The sequence below is a fragment of the Hakea prostrata genome, chromosome 2, assembly GCF_041222555.1.
Source record: "Hakea prostrata isolate BN-2017 chromosome 2, UWA_Hpros_2, whole genome shotgun sequence".
NCBI classification, from domain to species: Eukaryota; Viridiplantae; Streptophyta; class Magnoliopsida; order Proteales; family Proteaceae; genus Hakea; species Hakea prostrata.
Genome location: NC_142601.1, coordinates 52923252 through 52949153, shown reverse-complemented (window position 1 = coordinate 52949153; position 25902 = coordinate 52923252). Strand labels below are relative to the sequence as shown.

Below are 25902 nucleotides of genomic sequence, written 5' to 3'. Positions count from 1 at the left end.
ATCCATTTTTATTTTTATTTTTTATCTAAAGCAATGTTTTGCCGTCAATGGTAAGAGGAGAATATATAGTTTATAATGAAAAAAAAAAAAAGAAGGCTAAAGCACATAAATGTGAGTTCATATAAAAAAATAAAAAATTTTAATTAAATCTTATTTTAACTTTGACATATAGCTAATTTAGATCCACTCTTCTTGATTGCATGGTGGCGCAAGAAATGTCATCATTCAAGTAATAGAAGTGGCATATTGTGATATTTGAAGAAAGAAAAAGTTCTTTGGTCAATTATTGGTCAGCAGATGTTGAAAGGATTGGTTTTGCAGTAATTTTTCATTGGAGAAAGTATTGCAGGAAGACAAAAAAAGGTAATTCTATTTCAGTCTCACTGAATCCTCCAACATTCTCCTCTCTCTCTCTAATTACAAGAAAATATAAATGCCAAAAACCTTGGGAAATATCTGTAGTATTTTGGAATTTTGTGGGGATTCTTACCATACGTTTTAAGCAACAACTATAACAAAGCAGATGATGAAAGAATAAAAGAAGTGTGAGCCCAAAGAATGAACATGTGAAAGTGGTGAGGGTTGTGCATGGTTACCTAGAACAGCAACCAGCACTAGCACTGGTCTGTTTGGTTGCTGTGACTTCATCCAAGCTGATGGCTGTAGAAGGTCTGCTGACCAGAACTTGATTAACCTTTGCTTCCAGGATCTTCTTGCTTGTAACTTCATGAATTTGAGAGATGAGTTCTAGGAATGCCTCTTCCACATTCACACTTTCCAAAGCAGATGTCTCCATGAAACAGATACCTTCTTTTTCTGCTAGTTGTTGCCCTTCTTCCTCACTGACTACTCTGGCATGACCCAGATCGATTTTATTTCCAACCAGCAAAATCACTATGTCGGGGCCACCAAACTCTCTTATCTCCTTCAGCCATTTTGGCAGATTTTCGAAGGTTACTCGCCGTGTTATATCATAGACTAGTAATGCACCTTTTGCTCCTCGATAGTAAGAGGTCGTGATTGCTCTAAACCTGTAAAATGTTACTCAATCACATCATTAACAGCTAACCTTTCTCTCTGTGTTTCTCTTACCGAGAGAGAGTGAGTCTGTGTGTGTGCGTGTTCGTGTGTCTGTGCCTGTGTCTGTGTGAGACTGACAATAAAATCCTACATAATGACTGTAAATGAAGAGAGCAAGTTTTTATTTTATAGGGTTTTTATTGTTTTGAGAAAGTGGAATTGGCTTCCGTGGACTATGATTCTGATTCTGCCGGAATTGATCAGAATTAGTTCGGAATCAACAGAAATTGGCCCGAATCAGATCCAGCTGATTCTGATCCGATGTTAACAGAATTGACTATTTGATTCCTAAAATTCTGGTTTCACTAATCAAAAATATATGGTTAATGCACGAAGGTGTAGATAGGCATTTATTTCACTTAGACTGATTTGTTGTCTGAAAAGTCATGCATAATCATTCAAGAGTAATTGTTAGATGCCCAATAATCATGCTAACCCTTTTTCATACGGCACAACTAGAGCAGGATGAATCGACCAAAATTGATTTTCTAGTCTTACTAGAATTTCATCTAGATTAATGTATGATCCATGAATTTGAACAATGTCAAATCTGTGAAGTTAAAATTTCTAATTTTCATGCGTTTGTAGTTTAACTTTGTAATTGAAGTATAGTTTGCCAACAGTTACGGATATACCATATGATTGCCAATTAGGGTTAGCAATGGAACCTAAAAGCTAAGTCAAAGCTTGCCTGATTATCAATAAGGTCAGTTTGGAGTGAATTATTTTTCCAAAAAGTTTTTAGTGAATTCTTTTACCAAAAAGTTTGAGTGAATTCTTTTTGCATGTTTCAATGAACCTCTCCTTCAGACCAAAACAAACAAACAAACAAACAAACAAAAACAATCAACCGCTTCAGATTTCATCTTGTTGAATTGTAATCATTTTCCCCACCAAGTACTACTCTACCTCCACCGCATGCTTAGAGATTGAAGGAATATCATCGCTCGTGAATAATTAGCAAGACTACCCACTACCCGTGAACATTTTAGTTTAGAAAAGAAGCAATCTTTCTTTTAGTTTTTAAACAAATTTGGTAACAAGTTCTGGTTACCAAATGTGGTGGGGGCCAAAGTTTTAGAATAAGCAAGAAACTTCTGTACACCCTAACATGGAATCTACGCCTTCATGATGTCTAAGTCTTACTAAATCTTCAAAGGCCAAAAAGCTAATCCAGAGGGAAGACTATTATGAGTCAAAAAAAAGGGAATCTCTGTATGATGTTCATCTTTTAAACCTCTGGTTTCATCCCAAATGATTCTCTTTGTTAACTCGTGACTGTCTGTTTTGTCAATGTTCCATATTTATTTAACTTTTTGATTTTTTTTTCTCATTTGGTTCTCTCTGTTCACTCATGAGCGTACCTGACTAGGCATAATTTCTACCCCATGCGCTGCTACCTCCACTACAAACAAAAACTAACAAAATGACACGAGACCCACTTTTGAAAATTATCTCAAATTATCTTAACTTATTCGTTTGGTACAACTTCTATCTTAATCACCAAAAATCATAAAGACAATGAAGATTAAGAAGTAACCCCCCTTTCTTTCTTGACTTTGCACTCAAGCAAAAGGCAAAAGCTTCACAAATTTAATGATGCCTTACCTATTGAAGTCGGTCTCTAATGATACCTACCCATTAATCCCATTCTCTAAGTCGGTCTCTAATGATACCTACCCATTAGTCCCATTCTCCTCTCTCTCTCTCTCTCTCTCTCTCTCTCAAACGGTGGAATATTCCCTTGGCCTGGTTTTGCCACATGATTTGCCAATTTGGTAAGAAAAAGTCCGGCTGAACCGGATCGGAGTTGTCTATCAGATTTGGGCCATTTGGCTAATTTAGAACTCAACTCTGTTCCCAGGGTTCAGGCAGAATTTGACAAATTCCGGCCGATTTGGAGAGTAATCAAATCTGGATCGACGGAAACCAATTCAGATACCAACCTGCAACTCTACACAATTTACTTCCATTGATTTATTTTGCTAGATGTAGTTCCTGAGACTGCTTTAGTGGTATATTAGACTTACTATGGTGACTAAAACCCTAAAGAAACAGTTCTAAGGATCTAACCATCTAAGCATCAGAAAATAACTGTTAGTACTCTGTTAGAACTGAAAAAAATATTTGAGTTAGAAGTTGTTGAATTGAATTTAATCAAAGAGATCATCTAGTATAATCAAGATCAATCTTTGCCCAATCCAAGAAAATGGATAAGGAATGACATGATCTTCTCTCAAAGATCATTTAAGTAGGTTGTTTTTCGTTACCTAATAACCTAATCCATAAAATAATGAAAGACAGATTAGGTATCTGTTCTTTGATGTTCTTTAATGTTCTTTGATGGTATGGTTCTTTGTTTCTTCATCCTTGTGTTGCGGTGAAACAGAATTCCCTAAATATACGAAGCAGAGTCTAGGTTTGTTAGTTATAACTCGAAAAAATCCCTGAAAACTCTAAATTCAGTCAAAACAGCGACGAAATAGAATTGAATTCAAAGAAAAGTTACCTTTCTTGGCCGGCTGTATCCCATATCTGAGCTTTGATGATCTTATCACCGATCCTGATGTTCCGATAAGCAAATTCAACTCCAATAGTAGGCTTGGAATCAAGGCGGAAATGATCCTTAGCGAACCTCGTGAGCAGATTCGATTTACCAACAGCAGAATCTCCTATAAGAATTGCTTTAAAGAGGAAATCACACTCGTCTTCGGAGAACGCCATGACTGATGATCTATCTTTCGCCTTTATGAACTATAAATTGAAAGAGAAGGAAGATGAGGAAATGAAAATCTGTAACGCGTGAAGTGATAATAGAAAGTAGAAAGTTTGTTTGTTCAGTTTCAGTGATTGAAGGATCGGAGTGATGAGAACGACAGAGACAACAAAACAGAGATCGTTATCACGCCAAAGGTGTGTGGATTTAAAATTGTGAGAATGGAAGAATTGAGAGAGAAACCATTGTAACTGTAAACAGCAGATTCTAAAAGTGGTATTTATATATAAGACAGATCAGCAGGTGAGAAGTGAAAATCAGTTAATAGTTCCAATTAGATTTCTGTTTTAGGTATGACAGGATTTTTTATTCTTCTTACGACCTTGTCTATTTCTCTCACTCTCAACTCTCAAGTTTCAACAGTTCAGCTTCTTCTTTTTTTAATTTAATTTAATTTAATTTATACGCAACATGCAAGTGAAATGAAAATTAGAATAGCAATTAATTCTAGGGAAAATTTTCAATAAGATATTAGAAAAAATTTATCCAATAAGAATTACCAAATCTCAATTTTGTGATAGTTTTTTCATCCAATTAATATTCTATCATAAATTAACCAAATACCTTCAAGTCTTTCATTGCAAATGACAAAACTGACCAATAATAGGAGAACTCAGAGTTATAAAAGATTCAAAGAATTGGTAAGTCACAAGTGAAATGACAGTTAGAATAATATTTATTTTTTAATCGTAAAACATAATAAAAATTAAAGAAGAGAAAAAATAATGACAGGCTACCAAACATAATCAACCTTGCGAACAAATAATGTAAAATAAAGCAAAAATACATTAAATTAAACACAAAATACTCCTACAAAAAGATTTTTTTTATATAATTTTTGAAATAAAAGTTTACTATTTTTTTCACATGTTATCATCATTTCATCAACCTAGTCATAAAGATTTGGGGACTATGGGCCCAGGAAAATATAGAAGGGGAAGGTGTGGAAAGACGAAGGTTAAAGTCTAAAACCTCTGTGGTCTTATTTTCATTGTATAAGAGATTATTACTACCGTGCCAAAAGTCAGGGGCAAAAACCAGGATTTAATATTAGGCTAGAATAACTTTTCTACCCTACAATGGTGGGTAGTAAGCCAGACCCCATGGGGGGGTGTGCCCGCCCCCCGTTTTTTTTTTTTTAAAACCCCCCAAAAAACTTTTCTACCCATTATTTTACCTGTTAAAGTTTCCTCCAATAAGGAGGAGACTAGGGGAGCAAGTGCTTATATTTTAAACTTGAAAAAAAAAATTGAAAAAAGGGCATTTTGGGCCTTTAATAAAAAAAAAAAAAAAATCATTAGTCTTCACTATGGTAGAAAGACATACCTGTTTGTATTCAATTTTTATGATTTTTATTACATAAAATGTCTAAGATCTTTCTCCAAAAAATGTAAAAAGTTGTATCATTATACTTGTTAATGACCGGAATGACATTATCTCAAGACCGGTCCGACCATCTAATTTAGAGAGGTTGGTCCGGTCATCCGATCAAGGGTCGGTCCAACCATCCAGTCAAGAAAAGTCCATCAAGATAGTCTTCTATTATATATCAACTATTTAGAAGAATGAAACGAGTAAATAACTCTTTCTTTAATTAGATTCCAAATCTAACTCTATGATCTTAAACTATATAGACATTATGAGCAGGCAGAAGAGAGTAAGTATTCATATTCTGATATCATCAATTACTTGAGTTTCTTATTAAGTGATTGAATTCATATCTCATTAGTATTGACTTGCTCGTCGGAGATGTACTTCAACCCCCTAAGGTCGAGTATGTGTTTTGCAGGAATTTAATAGGGAAAGGACGAGCATGATTTCGTATCAACAATAATGAAAAAAAGTAAGGCAAATATAAAAGAATAGATCCTCACCCACACCAACCCTCATAAATAAGATCGGTCCTTACGATAAGAGAGTACATATTGTGCATTTACGGTGAGGTCTGCTAGAGATTGTAACTTTTTTTTTTCATTTAATATAAGAAATAAAATAATGGACTAAATTGAATTGGTTGCTAGCTTTTTTTTTTCAGTCAATTTAAAACCGAGTAAAAGAGGTCTTGGATTCCTTCATCTTTACAACCTTTTTCATTCATTTGGTTGATGAATATTTTTTTAAATAAATTTTGATTAACGTATCCATGAAGTTTTCTTGAATTATATAAAGCTCTTCTTGAGGATATAATGTAACTGTGCCTAAACTTTTCAGGTCAAACTTCAAATAAAAATTTGAAAAAAAAAATTTTATTTAATTGAAGAGTAGGAAAGAGAATCATCTTGGAAGGAATCTTGGTGGGCTCCCGTGGGGTCGACAGAATAATGACCCAAACCTCTTACTGTCCGAGGTTAACGGGTTGGTGGGGCCCAAATGTAGTGGGTTAGTTATTTTTTTTAGGATGCGTAGATTAAAAAGCTGACATGGAAAAACAAACATTTACAAGAGAAAATCAAACCAAACCAAACCAACCGACCAATTGAGTTGATAGATAGATTGATTGATAAATGGGCCTCGAATGGTCCGGTTTGGAATTATTTTTTTTTTGGGGTAGAATCCGGTTTGGAATTTCGAACCAACCCTTTTCGACAATTTAACAGCTAAGGAATACGGCCCAGTGAGCAGTTGAGTCGTTACGAGTCGTTAACTTGAAAAATGAAAACAGAGGGATTAAATTATTATGTTAATTTCTTTCCTTCCAGGGGATTATGTTTATTTTGGCGCAACTCACTTTCCTGAATCAAGCCGAGATTTGAGATCACCGGTCCAACCGGATTTAACAAAACTTTCAGGCATTAAATTTCTGCTCTGCAAGCCTGCAGGACAACAGCAACTTGAGTGCGTTGGCCTGGACAAGAGAGAAAGTCTAATCCCAACCCACATTTTAGAATGCATAATTGCATGGAATGGCTGGGCTTTTTTGAGTTCTGATATATACTTTTCTGCCCAAACAATGAAAACTTCATTCAAATAAACAAATCTGGGAATATTCTCTTAGCAGGAACACTTTACAAATGATCAAGCCCTCTTGGTGACTGCAGCCACCAAACTTTAGACATACCCAAACAACGGACCCCTTTAACTAACAAATCAGCAGAAACATTGTCTTCTTGAGAAATATGTAATACAACACAATCTTCAAACCCTAACAAAAGGTTCTTAATAAGCTGGACTAAGTTAAAACAAGTCAAATCCAAAGCATTAGAGTCACCATGTAAACTGGAGACCACTGCCCTACAATCAAGAAGAGCTTGATATGCTTTATCCCTAGAGTAAAAGCAATTTGAATAATGTCATACATTGCTTCCAGCTCCGCTTGTGATGCAGATAGAGCCCAACATGCTTTCATGCGAGCAGCTATAAAAGATCCAGAAGAGGTCTTGATAACCCCTCCACAACCACTACGAGAAGTTGTTGAATCCGATGAACCATCTGAAAAAACATGAAAAATAATAGGTATCATCAACTTCTATCGTTCGTGAATGCAAATCATTAAAATATATACCTAATGAATCAATCAACATATGAGAACCAAACACTCCAGTTGTGGTTGAAGTAAAGGCAACCAAGATAGACTATTAATATTCTGCAACAAACCATTTAAGGACTAGAGAAAAGTAGTTAAGTTGGGTTCATAATTTATCATCATTCTATCTCGAAATATGCCTTAAGAAATTGGATTTCTAATAATACTTTCTGAAAAGGTTGAGTCCAAATTCTCTTGTTTGGTTACATGAGTCTGGAGATTTCAAATCTATAGAGTCATAATTTATAAAATTAAATGTTTGGTTGTGGAATGAAAATTTTGGATTCATCCTAAAAAACTATTTGATCGACGTGAATTTTGTGAATGTGCAAATGTATAGCTTTTTTGAAATCTCTGGATTTCACCCCTTACCCATAAATCTACAGATTCACGTTTTTAGTATAAAAATGTGAATCTCTAGATTTCATGAATCTAGAGATTTTTACAACCAAACGGGTATAATTCTCAGATTCATAAATCCAGAGATTTGAAATCTCTAGATTCAAGTAACCAAACAAGCCCTAAAATTTTCAACATGCATGATTGAGTTGACGCGTCAGATTTGACAGTAAGATTTTTTTTTAATTTTTTTATAGCTAAAATGGATTTTTTTTTTCTTTTTTGAAAATATAAAAGAGGACTTATATTAAAGAAAGTAAAAAGGTGTTACATTTTGTAGAAATGTTGAATCTATATCTCTCTTCATTATGGGTGTAAACGGATCGGATTCGGATCGGATAGTGGTAATACCATATCCGCATCCTATTATATTCGGACGGATTCGGATAATATCCTATCGGATTTCGGACGAATTCAGCCGGATTCGGATGATAATCGGATAGTTATTTTCTTGAATAAATTATTCTAAATGGCAATGAATATATATTGAATACAAGTTTTCGTCTACCTAGTAACATCTTTACCACTTTATTTATGAGGGTTAGGTTTCAAATTTAAGAATTTAACAACTTTAGTAGTTATTTTAGCAAAAACTCTAGAAAAATACTCATATATTTCAAGTAAAAAATATATAAAATAAGAAAAACAAATCCAAATAAGTAACTTAATCGGATAATTTTATCGGACGGATAATAACCGGATAGAAAGGGGTATACCATATTCGCATCCTATTAGTAATCGGACGGATTCGGATACCTCTAAACGGATGCGGATGCGAATTCGGGAGCAGATTTCGGTTATCCATTTACACCCCTACTCTTCATGAACAAATAGAGCAACCACAAATAGAGCAAGGTGATTAGTAAGTATGTCAAGGTCAAAAGTAATTGTTTATTCAACATTAAATAGCTTGCAAATAAATCAATACATCTATTAGTCTTCCTTACTCCATGGCGAATTACACAGTTACTAAAAGAACCCATCAAATCAAGAATGTCTTCAAGAATGTCTTCAAGGATGTCGGAAGTGAACTAATAAGCCATCAAGGTTCCCAAAATAGAGTTAATGGCCACCACCGATCAAATTGAATAATGACGTTAGGTAAGTCCCTCTAAGAAGCAAATAACAAACCAATCTTAATGAGAGTCATCTCAACTTAAAGAATAGAGATGTTCTTCATTCTACCACCAGCAGGAAATACAACATCACCATTAGAGTCACTCCCTATTGTACCAAAATCATCAATATCGTCATAGTTAATAAGAACAATTCCAAATTGTGGAGGAAACCAAAAGTGAACAGTCTCCCAACAAATTGACTTGAATACCATGAGAGCAAACCATTTATGACCCTAAATACTTTTTGATGACCGGTAGGAGATGGATAAAAGTTGGAATTTATTTATTTTTTTTTTTTTTTTTTTTTTTTTTTTTTGCCAAACACATTAAACTTCATTCAAAGAAACAAGTCTGGGGAGACCCTCCAAACAGATACACTGTACAAATCTGCTAGCCCACGTGGGGGCTACATCCACCAAACTTTAGACATACCCAAACAACGGACCCCTCTAGCTAACAAATCGGCAGAAACACTGTCTGCACGAGAAAATCTCCATGTGAATTTTCTATTCACATGGGGTAAAACATTGTGTTTCTCTCACACCTCTACCACCACACATTGAAGAATAGAAATAACCTCTAAATACTAACAAGGTAGACTCTCCGAAACCCAACACCTCAAGGTAGATCCCATACCCCAGAAGACCCAAATCCTCTATTGTGCACATCTCTCTCTTATGTACAGCAATGCACATATATACCAAATGATTGATTGAGATTAAAAGTTTAATTTTAAATTTAAAAATCCTTAATAGTCTTGTATTTACTTTGTTTTTTCAGCCAATCATTTAGTATATATGTGCACTGTTGTGGAAAGCCGTAGATTTTTTCCCGAAAATTACTTTTTATGGTAAAGACAGCAAAAAATTATTGAAATTAAAATGGATAATCCGTGAGCGGGTTTCCGGGATCCTATAATTCCTCTTAAAAGGCCTAAAGTCCGAATGCTGCGGCAGACCACGTAAACTTATAATTCCTCTTAAAAGGCCTAAAGTCCGAATGCTGCGGCAGACCACGTAAACTCATTCCGTTCTCCTTAAAAACTTTGCTTTCATACAATTTAAATCAATCACTGAATCACCAATTAAACTTGAACCTTCAAGAAGAGGAAGAAGAAGAAGAAGAAGAAGAAGAAAGAAGTTAACTATATATCTAAGATGGCAGGAGAAACCCAAGGAGAAGTGAAGAGAATCTTCGAGCGATTAGATGCCAATGGAGATGGCAAGATCTCTTCTTCGGAGCTAGGTGCCGCTTTGAAGCAACTTGGATCAGTTACTGCAGAAGAGATTGGACGCATGATGAGCGAGATAGACACAGATGGTGATGGTTTCATCTCTTTCCAGGAGTTCTCTGACTTCGGCATGGCCAATGAAGGTTTAATCAAGGATATTGCTAAGATATTCTAAACCAGTTTGTTGTCCTAACCTGAATCCAATAAGAACCCATTCAAGACCCAATTCAGTTGTGTGTAAGATAATATCAAGTGCTTTCCAAATTCTAAAACTTTCAACCCTCCATGGCACCCAAATTTTCTTTTTTTTTACAGTTTCTGATGTGTTAAGTATTGTATGTAGGAATTTTCTTCATCAATGGTGAAAAGAAGAGAATATCTTCACCAATGATGGTGTGGACCTTATGATTTAATTCTTGATATATGTATTATTCTAGTATTTACATCTCTCATCAAATTTTTTGCCATTATATCCATTGTAATATTAATAAACATTTCCACGAATCAAGGTCATCAGATTCAGGGGGTATTCAATATAGTAGGAATAAGATGATTAAACAGACCAAAGACAAGTGGTAATGGGATTTGAGATAAGTCAATATTGCAGCGTTGATAGAGTGGTAAGATTCATAGTTTTCAGTGGAAAGGTTATGGGTTTGACCCTTGTGGAGGACAAAGCTTTCTCTGAGGATGTAATCTAGGTGCGCGCAAGCTGACCCAGATGAACTTCAAACAAAAAAATAATAATAATAAATAAAAAAAAAGCAAGGCACTGAAGGATGATCCCCCATTACCATGTGCATTTCTTTTTTTGGTGCTATGGGAAAAGCATTTGACAATATAAATAGGCAAGAAGCGGGAATCCAGGTAGGTTTTTTTGGCTCATTTCTTCTTCCAACTGAGAATTAGCTCTTGCTTCCTTCTCTGCAATTGCAATTGTGAATTTGAGTGTTCTTCCACTTATTCTCTTGCCTGCTTCAAGCTGAAACTAATTTGACCGTCAGAGATGGAACACCGATCACAACAATCAACACCCTCTCTAACAATCTTCTGCCTTGTGGTTGTAGAGTTAGAGCTGATTCAGTTCAGAAGAAACTTCAAGGTCAGATCCAAGTCAATTCAAACCAGTTTGTGCAATTCCAGTGTTAGAACAGGGAGATCTACTATACACAGTGAGGTTTTGCACCAACATTGTCATTAATTATCTCCTTTTTTTTATTATGTGGATGATATTTTTCTTTGCATCACAATTAAGGCGGAGGGAATCCTTTGCTGTGCACAGCAGTGCAGTACCACAACTTGACATGTGTAATATTCTAAATAAAGGGTTGAGATTAGAACATTGACTTTTTAAGTGAAAATATCCATTTTTATGAACCGTTTGACCCGCCCATTTCTAAAATTCCGTTCTAAGACTTGAAATCTCCACGATTTTTCCCTCTTCTTTAAAACTCTTCAACTCCTTCTTTTTCCCTCACTCTGTTCTTTCATATCTTGCTTTCTTCTCCATTGCTTCTTCTTCTTCTTGCCCTCATCATATTTACATGTTGCTGCAAACAGTATTGCTAGCCACCTCAATCTTTTTTCCTAGAAACACAAGAATATAACACCGTCCAACACTGTCATAAGGCCCTATACAAACCAAATCCCAAATCTATATAAAGAGGATCTAATGCCTGTTAATGTGGATATTTCTGTCGACATGAGTACTTACGGAGAGGAGAGAGGGGTTCAGGAAAGGAACCTTGAAAGACCCTATATTTTATGAAGTTCCAATAATTCAGCAACATGAAAAAGTTTCAAAGTTTGAACTGAACAATTAGGAATTAGAATTACAAGGTTTCACTGATGACTGGTCGCCCACTTTCATTCTCTAAGTCCTTAAGTAGTCAAAAGGGCCTTCTAACTTCCAAAAATCACATATTTAGCATCAATTTGAGTTTTCCTTATACCAAGTCCATCTTGGTGTTTTCCTAGTCTTCTCCAAAATTTTAAGCGATGAAGAAGAAAGCGAGAGATGAAGGAAGAGACACGATAGAGAAAACGGAGTGAGAGGAAAGAAGGAGTTGACGAGTCTCAAAACAAGAGGGGAGGGGAAAATCATGGGGATTTAAAGTTCTAAAACCGGTTCTCTGGGCGGGTTAATCTTCAAACGGGTCACAAACAGGTATTTTCACTTAAAAGCCAATGTCTAATCTCAACCCTTTATTTAGAATATTACATGTGTCAAGCTATGGTACTGCACTGTTGTGCCAAGCAGAGAGAAGTGCACATCAGAGGATTTTTTTCCTTATTGGGGGGCCGAAGAATAAAAGCTAGATAACCTTCCCGTTATGGAATATCTAATGCTTTTTTGCCACACATATTGTATGGCCTTTATAAGACCCATTTGAGGTCCTACCTCTAAATTATTTTATTATATTAAAGAATAGATCCACTTATATTTGAGGCCCACACGTAATTGAAAGAAAAAAAAATTATTGATAATGATTTTTTTTTTGACAAAATATAAGTAAAATTAAAGCAACAATATACACATAACTTTAACCCTAAAAAGTTAGATGCAAGCCAAAATTTTCTTTGGTAAAGAAATGTAAACCATTTTTATTTTAGGCAAGATGCAAACTAATAGTAGTTAGTTACCTATTAATATAAACATTTTTTTACAATACAAAATCAAATAACAAAAAATTGTAGAAAAAATAGAGAAACACAGAATATAAAATCAAATAAAAAGAATAACAAAAAAAATGAGAAGAAGATAAATGAATAAATAAATTGAGAAAGAGTACCTAATTGTGGAGTAGATTTTTTTCCAAATTTTCTTAAACCACCTTTTATAGAAAGGGAAGAGAATAAGTAGAAAGAAAAGAGAGAGATGAGAGACGAGAGAGGAGATAGGAGATAAGAGAGAATACATAGAAATTGAAGAGTTAGTTTCTTATTAGGAATGATATTTTGATTTTTGAAATGTCACAATGGAGATGGTTTTATCGAAAATGATTATCTACAGAGATAACTGGGATGTCATGAATCTCTTAAAGCACCCACAGCGGCAATTTTGCAGGAATAAAATCCATCATTGAAGATAGTGAAATCCTTACCACCTCCTTTGGCTCCCTGCTTGCAATTTACCCATACACTCAGAGAAGCCAATAATGTAGCAGATTATTTAGAAACACAAGCAGCAAAATCTCAAGAAAACCTATTCTGTAAACAGTCCCTCCCCCATTATTTGTTGGCCTCCGTTAGTTGATAACCTAGCTGGTCCCAACCCTCAACATCTGAAACTAATCCCAAAATCGTAGCAGTTTGGAATCCCTGATATGGTTATAGTGCAACAGTTAAAATTGTAAAATGTCCCAGCTTTTGCAGTTTCTGAACCACAACAGAATCTTTTATGTACAATATAGAAAATCAGTGTCATCAGTTAGGTGTTGACTGATGACATTTGAGTTCAAGGAATAATAGTGGTTATTTTCTAGTTAAAGTTCTACTTTTTGTTCTGTACACTGTTGATAGCGACAAGGGAGCCCTGGCCTGATTAGGTTTCCCATCAATCCAACTGCTCCTGTAATCTGTCTTTGACCTGTATGACTTAATGCCCTATCAAGCAGACACTGCACATTCTACCCAATCAACATAGTTAAAACATGTGTACAGTTCACCCAAAAGAACAAAATGTGTACAGCATTTCTTTGAGTCAGAATTCATCAACATTCTTCAATGTTAACTGGAAGGAGATCCAGGCTTCTTGGCTCTGTAACTTTGGCTTTTTCCATTCTTTCAACTGGATTCTAGATGTTGCTGTGTAAATTTCTCAAATGGGGAAATGAGTTGACAAATTTGCATTCAAGAAAGAAAAATTAATTCTCTTCAAGTATGGAATGGGGAAATGGAGATCATCTACCACCAGAATCTTAATCTCTCTACAAGGCATTTTACTATTTACAAACTTTCACTCCTCTTCTATCCACACTCATTAAACCCTTCACATTTTCTTTTTTCCTTCATGCAGGCAACATGATGAAAAAAGCAAAAGGAAAAGATGGATAGGAAAAAACATTAATGGAAAGCAAAACAAGAAAAATTAAGACCTTCCTGCTTCATCGACAATATTGATGATCATCTTCTTCAAGGTCTGGGACACCTAACATGGCGAGAGCAAAGTGACTTTTCATTTCAATCTTTGTTTGTTGTAGATGAGGACAGCGATCAACACAACCATTCCCTGAAAAAGCTGATGCATTCTTGTTTGAGCTATAATTTTCATCACCTCGCAGAATTGCAACAACCTGATTTATGCTAGGTCTCTTGGATTCTTCACTTTCAATGCAGGCAGCCGCAGCTTGAATCATCTGTATCAATTGATTTGAATCACGTTGGACAAGTTTGATTCTCGGATCAATCAACTCCTTTATTGGTCCTCCTTGTTGCAAGAGTGGCTTTGCCTGAAAACATAAAGATCATTTGAGTGTTGGTTTTGAATACATTTATCAGATGAAACCAAACTGTATATACATGTTGCATTTTTTGATGTGCTAAACTAAACTGGTTGCCTTTTTGAACTATTCAATTTCGATATCAATCATACCAGATATCATATGGGAAAACACAAGATTAACACCCATGTATGTCTATTTGCCTAGTACCATCTGTGTTGCATCTCTCTCTCTCTCACACACTCATGCTCACACACAAACACACATGTGAAGTGAGTCACTGAATCATCAAAACAGTGATGCATATCTGAGGCTTTAACATGATCAAATATAAAAAAGTCAAATTAAGATGACAGTAGAGGACCACTCATAAAGCCAGTGTAGTTCAACAATAATTGAAGGAAAGTAAAAGCCATAAGAAGATAAGATGATAACCTACCCATAAGACCAAGTTTTCATCTCCTGGTGGCCTTTTAGCCTCAATTGGTTTCCGGCCTGTTATTAGTTCCAACAGAACCACCCCAAAAGCATAAACATCCGTCTTATCGGACACCTTGCCGTGTTGGAAATACTCAGGAGCCAAATAACTACATGGTAAAGTTCAATTAAAGGAAAGATCAGAACTTCAGAATAACAAACAGTACAGAAGATATGAAACCATTTCATAGCTAATTTCCTTTCTCCCGTTTGGTATCTTACCCAAAAGTTCCTTTTACAGTTTTGCAGAGGAAAGGAACTGAAGGTCCGGGGGTCCATGTAGCTAATCCAAAGTCGCATAACTGATAAAGCACCATTGTAGCAGTTGTATTAGATAAAAGATATAGATCATCAATAATAGTAATGAAAGAAAATAATCAAAGAGCCACCATAGAAGAAATGAATCCAACATAATACCTTGGGTGTCTTCTTGGAAGAGAGAAGGATATTAGAAGGTTTAATGTCTCTATGAACAACACACTTTTCAGTCCCATTGTGTAGGTAAGCAACAGCTTCTGCAATTCCAACTGCGACCTTAAATCTCACAGACCATGGAAGAGAACTACCCTTTACTCTCTTCTCTGCTGCAAATGGGTACTAAATATCATTCTAATTGATCATAGAACAGTAGCAAATTACCCAATAAAAAGGAGGAAATAAGCAGAAAAAATACCATGTAAGTAGTGCTCTAAGCTTCCTCCAGAGACATATTTGTACACCAAGAACAGACCCTCCTCTGGATCAATACAGAAGCCCACAAGCGGAACAACATTTCGATTATGAAGAGAACTAGCAATCATCAATTCTCTGCAGAAAGCCTTAGTTGACTCCTTATCTTCCCTGTCTAACCGTTTGATTGCAACCGAAGTTCTAAGAAACCCAACTCTTCCTCTGAAGACACAGCTCAATGCTCCTCTCCCCAATACTCTACCTACCATTAGAAAAAAAAAAAAAAAAATAGTTTCTATTATTCTTCCCTACTCAAGAACTGAAACAAGTTTTAATGAGAACAGAAGAGAAAGGTCTCTCTACCTTTTGAGAAATCCCGTGTGGCCGCCCGTATTTCGCTGTAACTGAATCTCACCAGTGTATTGGCAACCGGAGAGATACTCCTCTCCAAAGACTCTAATCTTCGCCATTTTTTGTCGCTAGATCGAGACTCTGACAGACCAGTGCTCAAATTTACCATTAGAACTGTGGCAGCTGAAATGGAGGAAGACCTGCTGAGCCCTTCAATGTCCACCTGCGAACCAAAACTGAACCTGAAAGAAGAATGGACAGATTGTGGGTCTGCGTTGGCGAGTTCCGAGCCAAGACCACCAGGCTCGCCAAGAAGCCAAGCTTTGTTATGCTCTGAACAATTACCATTATCTTTTTCTCCTTCGTTTTGATTCTTTTGGCGGCTAACACGCCTTCGAATGGGAAGAACACAGCCCAAACCCAGTTCCCAAATCATTTTTCTTTTACAACGCTTAATCTTAGGATGTGGTTCGTTAACATCAAATTCATCCTCCACAAAGAAGAAAGCTGGAGTCACCTTGAGTTTCCCACCAGTTGAGCTATTCAGGGCGTCGGTACAGTCAATGCAACTATCTTGGGAGCAACCCATTTGAAACAGATCTCAAGGAACACACAAAAACCCAGAAACCGTAAAGGAGAAAAACTGGAAAAAGCAAAGAGAAAGACAAATTTAAAAAAAGAAAAAGAAGAAAAGTGAGAGCTGCTTTGCTTGATGCGGAGGCGAGGATTTTCATAAAAAGATTGAGAGAGAGAGAGAGAGACAGAGAGGTGATGGGTGGGTGCGATTAAATTGTTTGTAAATTTTTTCAGGCAATGTTTGTTTACTCATTAATTGGGCAATAGAGAAGGTGTGACTCTGTGGGTCTTGCAGAGGTACATACGGTCCCAAGCCAGATGGAGTGGAAAATATTTTATGAGGAAAGGCGTGAATTGATGAATGAGGGTCAGAAAGGAAGAGATTCCAGTTGTTGGTTTCAAGAGAACATGAAGAACCCACATGGATCTAGAACTAATATGCTAATTCATTTTGAACTTGTAAATGTGCGACATGTATATTAACATCACAATAAATGGTTGACGTTCATTTACAAGGAACATCATTTTTCCATTTCTGACAAAAAAACGGATTGGATAAATTTCTCATGGGTCTATGGGTTCGATTTCAGGAAGACACCTTATGATATCTCAATCTCAACTTATAAATTTTAATCCTTTTCCTTGATCAGTCTACTCAGACATGATCAGTTGAATCCAAGTGATGTTGTAGTGGAGTGAGATTTGAATGATGCGCATTTAATGTGCAACACCTGCTGCCAACGATCAATATTGAAATTAACATTTTGACCATCCGTCTCATAGGTGGTTGAAGGCGAGATAGATGGTCGAGATCAAAATTTTGATCGAGATTTCAATATCGACTGTTGGTAACACAGTGCTATGCAGCACTGAAGTTGAACCACCGCTTGTAGTGTAGGTAAATGTCTCAAATACATGATTTGTACCAATTCCTAACCAACTTTGTCCAATGAAAGCTTGAACATTTGCAGTCTGCATCACCTAGTGTTCAATTGATGCCTTTTCACCGTATATTTTGTGTTAGGTCTATGCGTAAAACTAATAAAATAATTCAGAGATAAAATTTATATGAACCCCATAAAAAAATATGTGATGAAAAGCATCAAACCCAACAAAGAGATGATCCAAACTCAAACATTTGTTAATGGACAAAATCCCCTATTCTTTATAGAAGAGATCATGGTGGGTTCAACCAAATCTCACATACGAATAAAAAATCAATTCCATTTTCATATGGATTATAGATTGTCTAGTGATAATTACCATCAGAACTGCTTAATTTAGTGATAATAGTTCTATCATCAACAAAGATGAATAAAAGATATAACCTAAGTAGGCATCAAACTCATCACCCTAGCTTTAAAAAAAAATATATTTGCTAGTTAAGATCTAGAGGAGATGATAATGATGAAGCCATAAAAGACAATACATGATTCCACCATGGTCCACGGAAGAGCCAAGGTTTGTCACATAATGAAACCACTAGACAGAGGTCGAGTATTGATATTTTAGACATGGAAAGAGGACTAAAGAGGTCTCTCTAGGCAATTTTCAAAAAATCAAGTGAGAGTTGGGGGCCATGGCGCCATGGCCCACATAGCTTCGTGTCTCCTCCCCTAACCATGGTTCAAGTTGAAGCCGAGATCGATTTTGGTATGAATACTGTTGCGCATACATATACTCACAAATGGAAGCATTTTAGAGTGCCATTTGTAAAACTTTACCTTCACTTACCTACCTAGCTAGAAGGGCCATCTACCTTACTGGGTTTGTGGAGAGAATTGGTGGGGAAGATATATGAGATTGCAGCAACTAACTAGAAAGGATGGTCAGTTTATGGGCTTGTTTTTTTTTTTTTGGTTAGTTGACTTAAAACGAACTATTTTTGTTTGGATGCAGAGGAAACAGAGAGTTTGGTGACCATCCAACATTCCCTCACCAATAACCTTTACTCTAATATTCATCCCTCTTGTATTCTAGAGTGTTAATGTCTATTAGTTTGGTGTGGTTGCCGTCCTTGTGAGAATAAATGAGCTGTTCTTGGACCTACTCTGATTTGGGTCTTCACTTAGATGATTTGAATTGGCCCAGTAGCTAATGGAATTGGCAAAAAAATAGAATCAATTGATCTGAATATGATCACCTTACACGTGTGCCAGATCAATGATAAACTGCCCAGATCCATTATTTGACCTTCTTTTCCTGATTGTTCATGGTGGTTCTGAAAGAGCTGGTTTGCTGTTGGGTTTAAACCTGAGAAAAGAATAAAGATTTTCTGTTGTGTGTTTGTTTGTCTCAGATTGCAAAACATTCTTATTTCGTTGGTCAAACAGAACCGTTCCCTAACTAATTACATTACAAAACAGCTGCTATAAGTTTAATCAAAATGTAGCATCAACCCCTAACAAGCCCTCAACCAAAGCAGTACAGAACAGCAGTGTTTCTGTCTTAGTTCAATGTTAGTCATCAACAGAGCACAAATCAGAAATGGAAGGGACTCTGTCGAACCGGGCCGGTCGGTCGTATCAGCCAACCGGTTCATTTGACATTTCTGATCCCTTCACATGAACTAGGGTTAGGGGATTTGGGGCCAAATTTTGGTGATTTAGTCATCAATTCTGAACCAAATTGAATAACCAAAACCAACCCAGATCAGGAACCAGACTTTAGGGCATTCAAAAGCCAGTTGAGAATAATTTGATGGCAGGGAACAAGTTAGATGAAACCCAAGAGGTCTGGGAAAGAATATTGAACTGATTGGGTCCACCATTTAATCAGATGTCAGATGTGGATATAATATAGTTCTGTGATTCCTCCTCACCTGCAACTGATGCCCATAGCTCCTTTTTTATTATACTTGCAAAGTAAACCAGGAATGATAGGAAGACATCATGATGATGTGGGTGGAGAGTGTGAAGGCATCTAATCTAATTTGATCCTCTTAATCAAATGGCCAATGATTTTTAACTATAATTTGTTGACCATCATCACATGAAATGTCTAATAATGCATCATTATCTCTATGATGGACCCCCCCTTGCTTCTCTACTCCCTTCAGAATCTTATCACATGTGAGTTGATGCTTTGCTTTTCTTTTCTTTTCACAGAACCCTAACCCTAACGCCTTATACAGATCTATTCTCATCTTTATTATTCATCTCCACGGATTGCAAGAACTTTGATTTTTGTTTTTGTTGGTCTGGTTTCAGGCTATTGCTTGATTTTCTTAGAGATTTCGGTTCCAAGGTGTAAAGACAAAACCCAAACTTACAAACTTATTGACTCTAAATGTAAGATCTGGAACCATTAACTAATACTATATAGCTTCTTAAGATTGTAAACATTATTATACTTAGATTCACCAATGCCCCTTTTAAATCGAAACCAAAAGGAGAATAAAGTCTAACAAAAGTTGATGGGCTAAATGTCTCGCTTGGAGCCATTATCGTAGGTGTGCTTCTCGGTAGTGGTGGCAGTCTTCTATATAAAAGTAGTAAGATCAACAAGATCTTTGGGATTTTTATTTTTTTTGGGAGTGGAGGGGGGTTAGAAACGAGTTCTTGGGTTTGAACATCTGTCTGTCTCTCCACGCCTCTTTCTCTACTTCCCGTCTCCTGGGCGTATGGCCCCTAGTCCTTCTACCTGGTTTGATGATGACCAAAAAGGTATCATTGTTGTAATGGTACCAATAAACTATTGGATGAAAGTGAAACTAGGGGTACCTTTGAGAATAGGGTGAGGAGGAGGTCTTTCTTGTGGAAGCACCAGTGTAGGTTGTTGATTTGGACCCAGATTATATCAATGGTAAATGGGGTAATGCTGGGAGGTATGGTTAGATTCCAAGGCTGTAGGGATATTAAGTGATTCTTATAAGTCCAAGGCTGGGAAAAGAGGACAATGTTCATATCTCTAGCTTTTTCACACTTGATGATGGACTTGTTAGCAGCACCCTCAACAAGGTAGTGTCCAGCAACTTTGATTGACTTCGCTTGCCAACCACCATGCACTAGTTTCTGTAGCTCAGGAAGATTGACATCATTTCCATCGAGAAACCCATCCAATAATGGAGTATTTCATATCTTTCTTTGCCTCTTCTAAGCTGCTCTTAGGCAAGGAAACAGTCTCAATGGGACGACCAGGAAGGTCCATTTTTGTAATATACTCAGCTGACAGTCTCTCACAGGGTTTAACATTTCGGCGAATTTCGGCTGGTTCAAAGACTAGCAATATAAAAAAATCCACCGAAATCGATATTCTCAAAAGTCGTCGGAAAATCGGGTAAACTGGCGAAAATTTGTAAAACTTCACAGAAGTCGACGAACTTGAAAGTTGAAAGGTAACAACAAAACCTAAAATTAACAAATTGATGGAATAAAACTGTAAAATCCATGGGAACAGTAAGAAAAAGAAAAAGAAAACCAGAAACGTATACAAACTGGTCAAGCTTCTGATAGTGAACAAGAGATATACACCAAACGCAAAAGGCAAAACTAGAGAAAAGCTATATTGGAATCTCACGGCAGCGGAATGTAAGAAAAAAATACACAAAAATGCTTTGAATCTGTAGTACTAGCAACTTGAAGAAGAGTCTGATACAAAATCGATTAAGCTCAAATGGCTGACCAAACGAATTCGACAACGACATCAACTTCCCTTAAGAAAAATGGAAGACCGGAGACACGATCAGAGCAAAGAGCAACGGAGATACGACAGAGCAAAGAGGAATGGAGCCACGACTAGAGAAAAGAAGAATGGCGGTGGAGATATTTCATGAGAAATTAACATGAAATAGAAAATTAGAGTTCAATTTGGATGAATTTAGAAGATCATATATCTTACATGGATTTAGGATTGAATAAAAATCAAGTTCAACTTAAGCATGTTTCGAATGATCTAATTAGGGTATTACAAAAGAAAAAAGAATGAAATTCCAATTTCAGTATTTAACCAAACCATACTATGATAAATCACATTAACTAGAAAATTATAGTTCAATTTGCATATATTTGGGAAGTTATGCATGTATATCTTACACGTATTTGGAATTATATTGTCACTTACATGTAAAATAAGTGATATCAGATCAATAAATTGTATTAGAGTTCATATCTATACATTAGCATATCTTACATGCATTTGAGATTACACTGTAACTTGCATGTAAATAAGTAGTATCAGAGTTACAAATTATTTTAGAGTTCATGTTTATACACTAGTTGGTTTGTGAATCACACTAGTGGCTTTTGAAACCATTTTATTTATCAAAAGTTATTTTGCAATTGATACATGAGTGATTATAGTTGTTAGGTTCAGGGTTCTGCATAACGATTTGTTAGAAAAACAATCAAAGAATGAAACACAAAATTACTACAATTAAAGTTGATGATATTATCGTGATAAATTAATATGAAATATGAAATATAAAATTAGAGTTCAATTTGGATGAATTTAGAGGATCATATATATTACATGCATTTGGGATTAAATAAAAATCAAATTCAACCCCGCCTAACATTTTTCTTCTTTTGGTAAATAAAAATAAACATCATATTAATTATAAGTCTTCTTAATTCAATTTAGGCTCAATTCATACTTGCCTTGACCAAAACCTAGGCCTAAAAATCTCAGTTGTTGCCTAGTTTATGGACTAAAAATCCAAATGCAAACCCAACATGAGCCTAAGAAAACAACTCTTTAAGTGGATCTCTACCTCCCTACTTATGGGGTTATGATGGTAGGGGTCATCATCATCAAAATGTCTCGATTATAACTCTCTTTGGCTTGGAGACAACTGCTATGTTAAAGACAGTATATCAATATTGTTTGGATGTAACCCTATCATCATATGATCCAACACCAGCACCGCCACACCCACCAGGGTTTCTTGATTCTATCCTATATCTTCACATTATCCCCTTGATGGGAGTAGTTTTACATCCATAGATGATGCCAATTACAAGGCTTTGGTTTTTCTGTACGTCAACAACCATTAGCATAAAATGACATGGAGTGATTTTGAAAGAATAATGGAGGAGAAATGCATGCTTGTAACCTTTAGGCCTTGTACTACAGTATCACAGGACACAACTGATGGATTCACCGTGACATAATATTTGGTATTGAGTATTGACATGATACATGTGGTGTCAGTACAGGTATATACTTATTTCTATTTGTATATTAGTATTTTATAATAATGTTTATTGTCCTTGTGCATATTTATTTTGGTTCAATTGTTTAAAATAATGTTATAGATTTCCAGTTTTATCCTTATACAGTCGAATATGTGCCAATCAAGAACACCATTTTGGGTGAGATTTTAGGCAAAACCAACAATTTCAGTATGTTTATTGACATCAAATTTGGACACAGAAGAACCAAAAATACTCTCGGGGGGTCGAAATCTGCTAAATCAGGGCAAAATTTTGGCGAAACCTACCGAAATTTCGTACCTTGTGGACAGCCTAACCTAGTCCATTATCACTTGGTAATTGCTGTCAATTTCTTTTGCATTTTTTTCTTCAAGAAATAACAAAAACCTAATCAAAATTTAGTACTCGCCCTCGCCCTCATTATTTAGCCCGATACATTTTTTTTCGGGTAATTTTCATCTGAACCCCTTGAGGTTTGATCTATGTCATTTTTAGTCCAAAAAAATGAGACTTTGCATCTGCTTCCCCTATACTATAGAAAAAGTCAATCCAAGGACAAATTATCACTTCTATGACGAATTTGCCCTTTTCCTTTAATTTAAATTTTTTTTATTTTTACATTTAAAGGGATTAAAGATCATCCTACCTTTGTTCGTTCTAATTTTCAAAAAACCCTTTTCGTTAACAAGAATTCCACTTGCAAAATAAGTCATAAACCGTCTCCATAGATCTTCTTTTTTTTTTTTTTTCCTTTCTCTTTTTGCTTTTTTCTTCTCTATTCTTTTTGGTTTCAGATTTTAAAGAAGAATTTTCTCTTTACCTGCTCTCCACTTTTAATATTGGAGAAGAAGAGGAATGGTTACTGCCAGAATGAGAGAATCTAAAGTTTTTTAGCCTTCAGGGACAGCAAGGAACAGAGGAAGTATACAAGTGAGAAAGCCATTTCACCTCCTCCGCCATAGCCCGTAGATATTCCTCTGATCGCTCAAACCGATAACGCGAAGCAGCAAAAAGAAAAAAACGGTAGCAAGAAAATAGCAGAATTCCAGCTGCTTATGCTTCTTTTTCTTCTTCTGCTTTGCACTTTCTCAGTTATGTTGTCACGAAATCTCATTTCTTTAATCCACTTAGATTGGATTCCATCTCGATTTCTGTCCCTGTAATTTGTATTCGTTTCTCAAGGATGGATCTGTTTCTGATGCTCCCAATCTTCATCTCAATTGAATGTGAATACTAAATCGGTTTCTAAATAATATCTCAATTCCGATCAAATTTCAATTGATCTGCTTTTTGAGGTGAAGAAGAAATGAAGTTTCCTTGTTCAAATTTGAAACCCACGTGGTTTGCAACCTTTTTTTTTTTTTTTTTTTTTTTTCATTTCTTAACCTTCAACTAGGATTTGAAAAATAAGTATTTAGAATTGGTAGAACCAGGGATTTGGGAATCAGCAATGAAGGAGGGTTTGATTTTGTAAATTAATAAACTTTAACCCCTTTAAATGTAAAAATGAAAAAAAAGAAAATAAGGACTAATTTGTCATAGATGTGATAATTTGTCCTTAAATTGACTTTTTCTACAGTACAAGGGAGGCAGATGCAAAATCTTAGTTTTTTTGGACTAAAAATGACATAGACTAAACCTCAGGGGTCAGATGGAAATTACCATTTTTTTTATTTCGGTAGTTGGTAAGCGCTCAAAACAATGGCCCAATGGTCTTGGGCTGGTTGCAAGCCAACTCCAACGGAAAGCCCAAGAGCAAGATGAGCAAAGCCAAAACCCTAAATTCGTATTGAGCAAAAACCCTAGAACCTGGAATTTTCAGTGATTGTCTTGATTCTAGAAGCTACCAAAGCTGTAAGCTCGTTGCTCACACGACTTCTCTCTCCTTCACTCACACTCTCGCCTTTAAATCGGAGATATCTTCCTGAAGGCTCCGCTTTCAGTCGAAACGGAAAAAAGAGAGAGAAAGAGAAAGCGGAGAAATGGCGAAGCGTCTGATTCCAAGCTTGAATAGGGTTTTGGTTGAGAAGATTCTTCCTCCATCCAAAACCTCCGCCGGGATTCTTCTCCCTGAGAAAACCAATCAGGTAAGGATTTCCATTTTTAGAACGTTCTCTTACTGAAACTGCAGTGAGTTCTGATCGATCGATGAATGGATCGTTGCAGCTGAACTCAGGGAAAGTGGTAGCAGTTGGACCTGGGGTTCGAGACAAGTCTGGGAATCTTCTCGAAGTCTCAGTGAAGGAGGGTGAAACTGTTCTCTTGCCTGATTATGGTGGCACTACAGTCAAACTCGGCGAAAAAGAGTAAGCCTTTTCTCATCTCTTCTCTCTAATTTCTTCTGTAACTCGTTCTGTAGTTTTTCAATCTATTGGATTTCCCCCCTGGGTTTTGTTTTGCAGGTACCTTCTGTATCGGGACGAAGACATTTTAGGAACTCTTCACGACTGATTTGCATGGTGATGTTGGGAATCCATAGATTGGATGGGAAGGGTTTATTTTCGATTGGAAACTTTTAGCGGGTTTTCCTGCTCTGTTAGGTGAAATTTTTGCATGCAATTTGTGTCTCCATTGTTGAGCCTGAACTAAACTAAATCAAAGGAATTTTGATTAGTGTGTTCTTCTTTCTTTAATTTGTGATATCATTTTGACAAAAACCTGCTATTTAAATTATGTATATCTTGTTTTTAGACCCCATTTGGTAAGAAGTGAACCAGGGAAGAATTTTTAGTTATCGATTAGAAGACCAAATGTGTGCTATCTAGAAATGGTTGAACCAACACAATGTGGGTTTGGGTTTTATTGGCCAAATATGGGCAATATAATGAGATTGAATGTACAGAGAATTAACAGTGTTAGTCAGATTTTGATCAACAGAAGTTCATATGAATAGATTCAATCTAGTCATGAACACTAGACCTAAAGGTCAAAAATCCAAACTTCAGTCTCAACTTCTTACAAAAACAGTAATATGTATTATTCTTAGCTTGAGCCTCTAGAAATTTAAACCTATGTCTCCAATTGCGCTTTAATGGTAGAAGGATATGGAGAATCCTAACTTCTCTATCATATGTTAAAAATTGAGTCACATAAGAATCTTATTCCCAG

General features: G+C 36.0%; 4 protein-coding genes across 5 annotated transcripts; 2 read left to right on the top strand and 2 right to left on the bottom strand.

Annotated features, from left to right (window-relative positions):
- Positions 1-185: 185 nt before the first annotated feature.
- LOC149024852 (ras-related protein RABA6b-like) lies at positions 186-4061 on the bottom strand. The gene is made up of 2 exons (XM_089143008.1): positions 3590-4061; positions 186-1031 (listed from the first exon to the last, which is right to left on the bottom strand). Exons 1-2 carry the CDS (start codon positions 3802-3804, stop codon positions 593-595), a joined length of 654 nt encoding a protein of 217 aa, XP_088999134.1. The 5' UTR covers positions 3805-4061; the 3' UTR covers positions 186-592.
- A 5989-nt stretch (positions 4062-10050) lies between these two features.
- On the top strand, positions 10051-10302 carry LOC149024851 (polcalcin Syr v 3-like). The gene has a single exon (XM_089143007.1). The coding sequence runs from the start codon at positions 10054-10056 to the stop codon at positions 10300-10302; it is 249 nt and encodes an 82-aa protein (XP_088999133.1). The 5' UTR covers positions 10051-10053.
- A 3056-nt stretch (positions 10303-13358) lies between these two features.
- On the bottom strand, positions 13359-16830 carry LOC149024850 (putative serine/threonine-protein kinase PBL7). 2 transcript variants are annotated; one of them, XM_089145034.1, is made up of 6 exons: positions 16079-16830; positions 15720-15977; positions 15464-15630; positions 15269-15348; positions 15009-15156; positions 13359-14578 (listed from the first exon to the last, which is right to left on the bottom strand). In XM_089145034.1, exons 1-6 carry the CDS (start codon positions 16653-16655, stop codon positions 14234-14236), a joined length of 1575 nt encoding a protein of 524 aa, XP_089001160.1. In that variant the 5' UTR covers positions 16656-16830; the 3' UTR covers positions 13359-14233. The 2 variants fall into 2 exon arrangements, with proteins under 2 accessions (XP_089001160.1, XP_089001161.1); XM_089145035.1 differs by having other exon boundaries at positions 15464-15627.
- A 7713-nt stretch (positions 16831-24543) lies between these two features.
- Positions 24544-25726, top strand: LOC149024849 (10 kDa chaperonin, mitochondrial-like). Its single transcript, XM_089145033.1, has 3 exons — positions 24544-24881; positions 24961-25100; positions 25197-25726. Exons 1-3 carry the CDS (start codon positions 24777-24779, stop codon positions 25243-25245), a joined length of 294 nt encoding a protein of 97 aa, XP_089001159.1. The 5' UTR covers positions 24544-24776; the 3' UTR covers positions 25246-25726.
- The last annotated feature ends 176 nt before the right edge of the window (positions 25727-25902 follow it).

Coding starts and splice junctions, on each gene's coding strand:
- LOC149024850 (XM_089145034.1), bottom strand. CDS start 16,655: ATGGGTTGCTCCCAAGATAGTTGCATTGACTGTACCGACGCCCTGAAT. Junction 15,349..15,463: donor CTTCCAAGAAGACACCCAAG/GTATTATGTTGG, acceptor GTGCTTTATCAG/TTATGCGACTTTGGATTAGC. Junction 14,579..15,008: donor ATGAAAACTTGGTCTTATGG/GTAGGTTATCAT, acceptor TTATGTTTTCAG/GCAAAGCCACTCTTGCAACA.
- LOC149024852 (XM_089143008.1), bottom strand. CDS start 3,804: ATGGCGTTCTCCGAAGACGAGTGTGATTTCCTCTTTAAAGCAATTCTT. Junction 1,032..3,589: donor GATACAGCCGGCCAAGAAAG/GTAACTTTTCTT, acceptor AACATTTTACAG/GTTTAGAGCAATCACGACCT.
- LOC149024849 (XM_089145033.1), top strand. CDS start 24,777: ATGGCGAAGCGTCTGATTCCAAGCTTGAATAGGGTTTTGGTTGAGAAG. Junction 24,882..24,960: donor TCCCTGAGAAAACCAATCAG/GTAAGGATTTCC, acceptor GGATCGTTGCAG/CTGAACTCAGGGAAAGTGGT. Junction 25,101..25,196: donor GTCAAACTCGGCGAAAAAGA/GTAAGCCTTTTC, acceptor TTTGTTTTGCAG/GTACCTTCTGTATCGGGACG.
- LOC149024851 (XM_089143007.1), top strand. CDS start 10,054: ATGGCAGGAGAAACCCAAGGAGAAGTGAAGAGAATCTTCGAGCGATTA.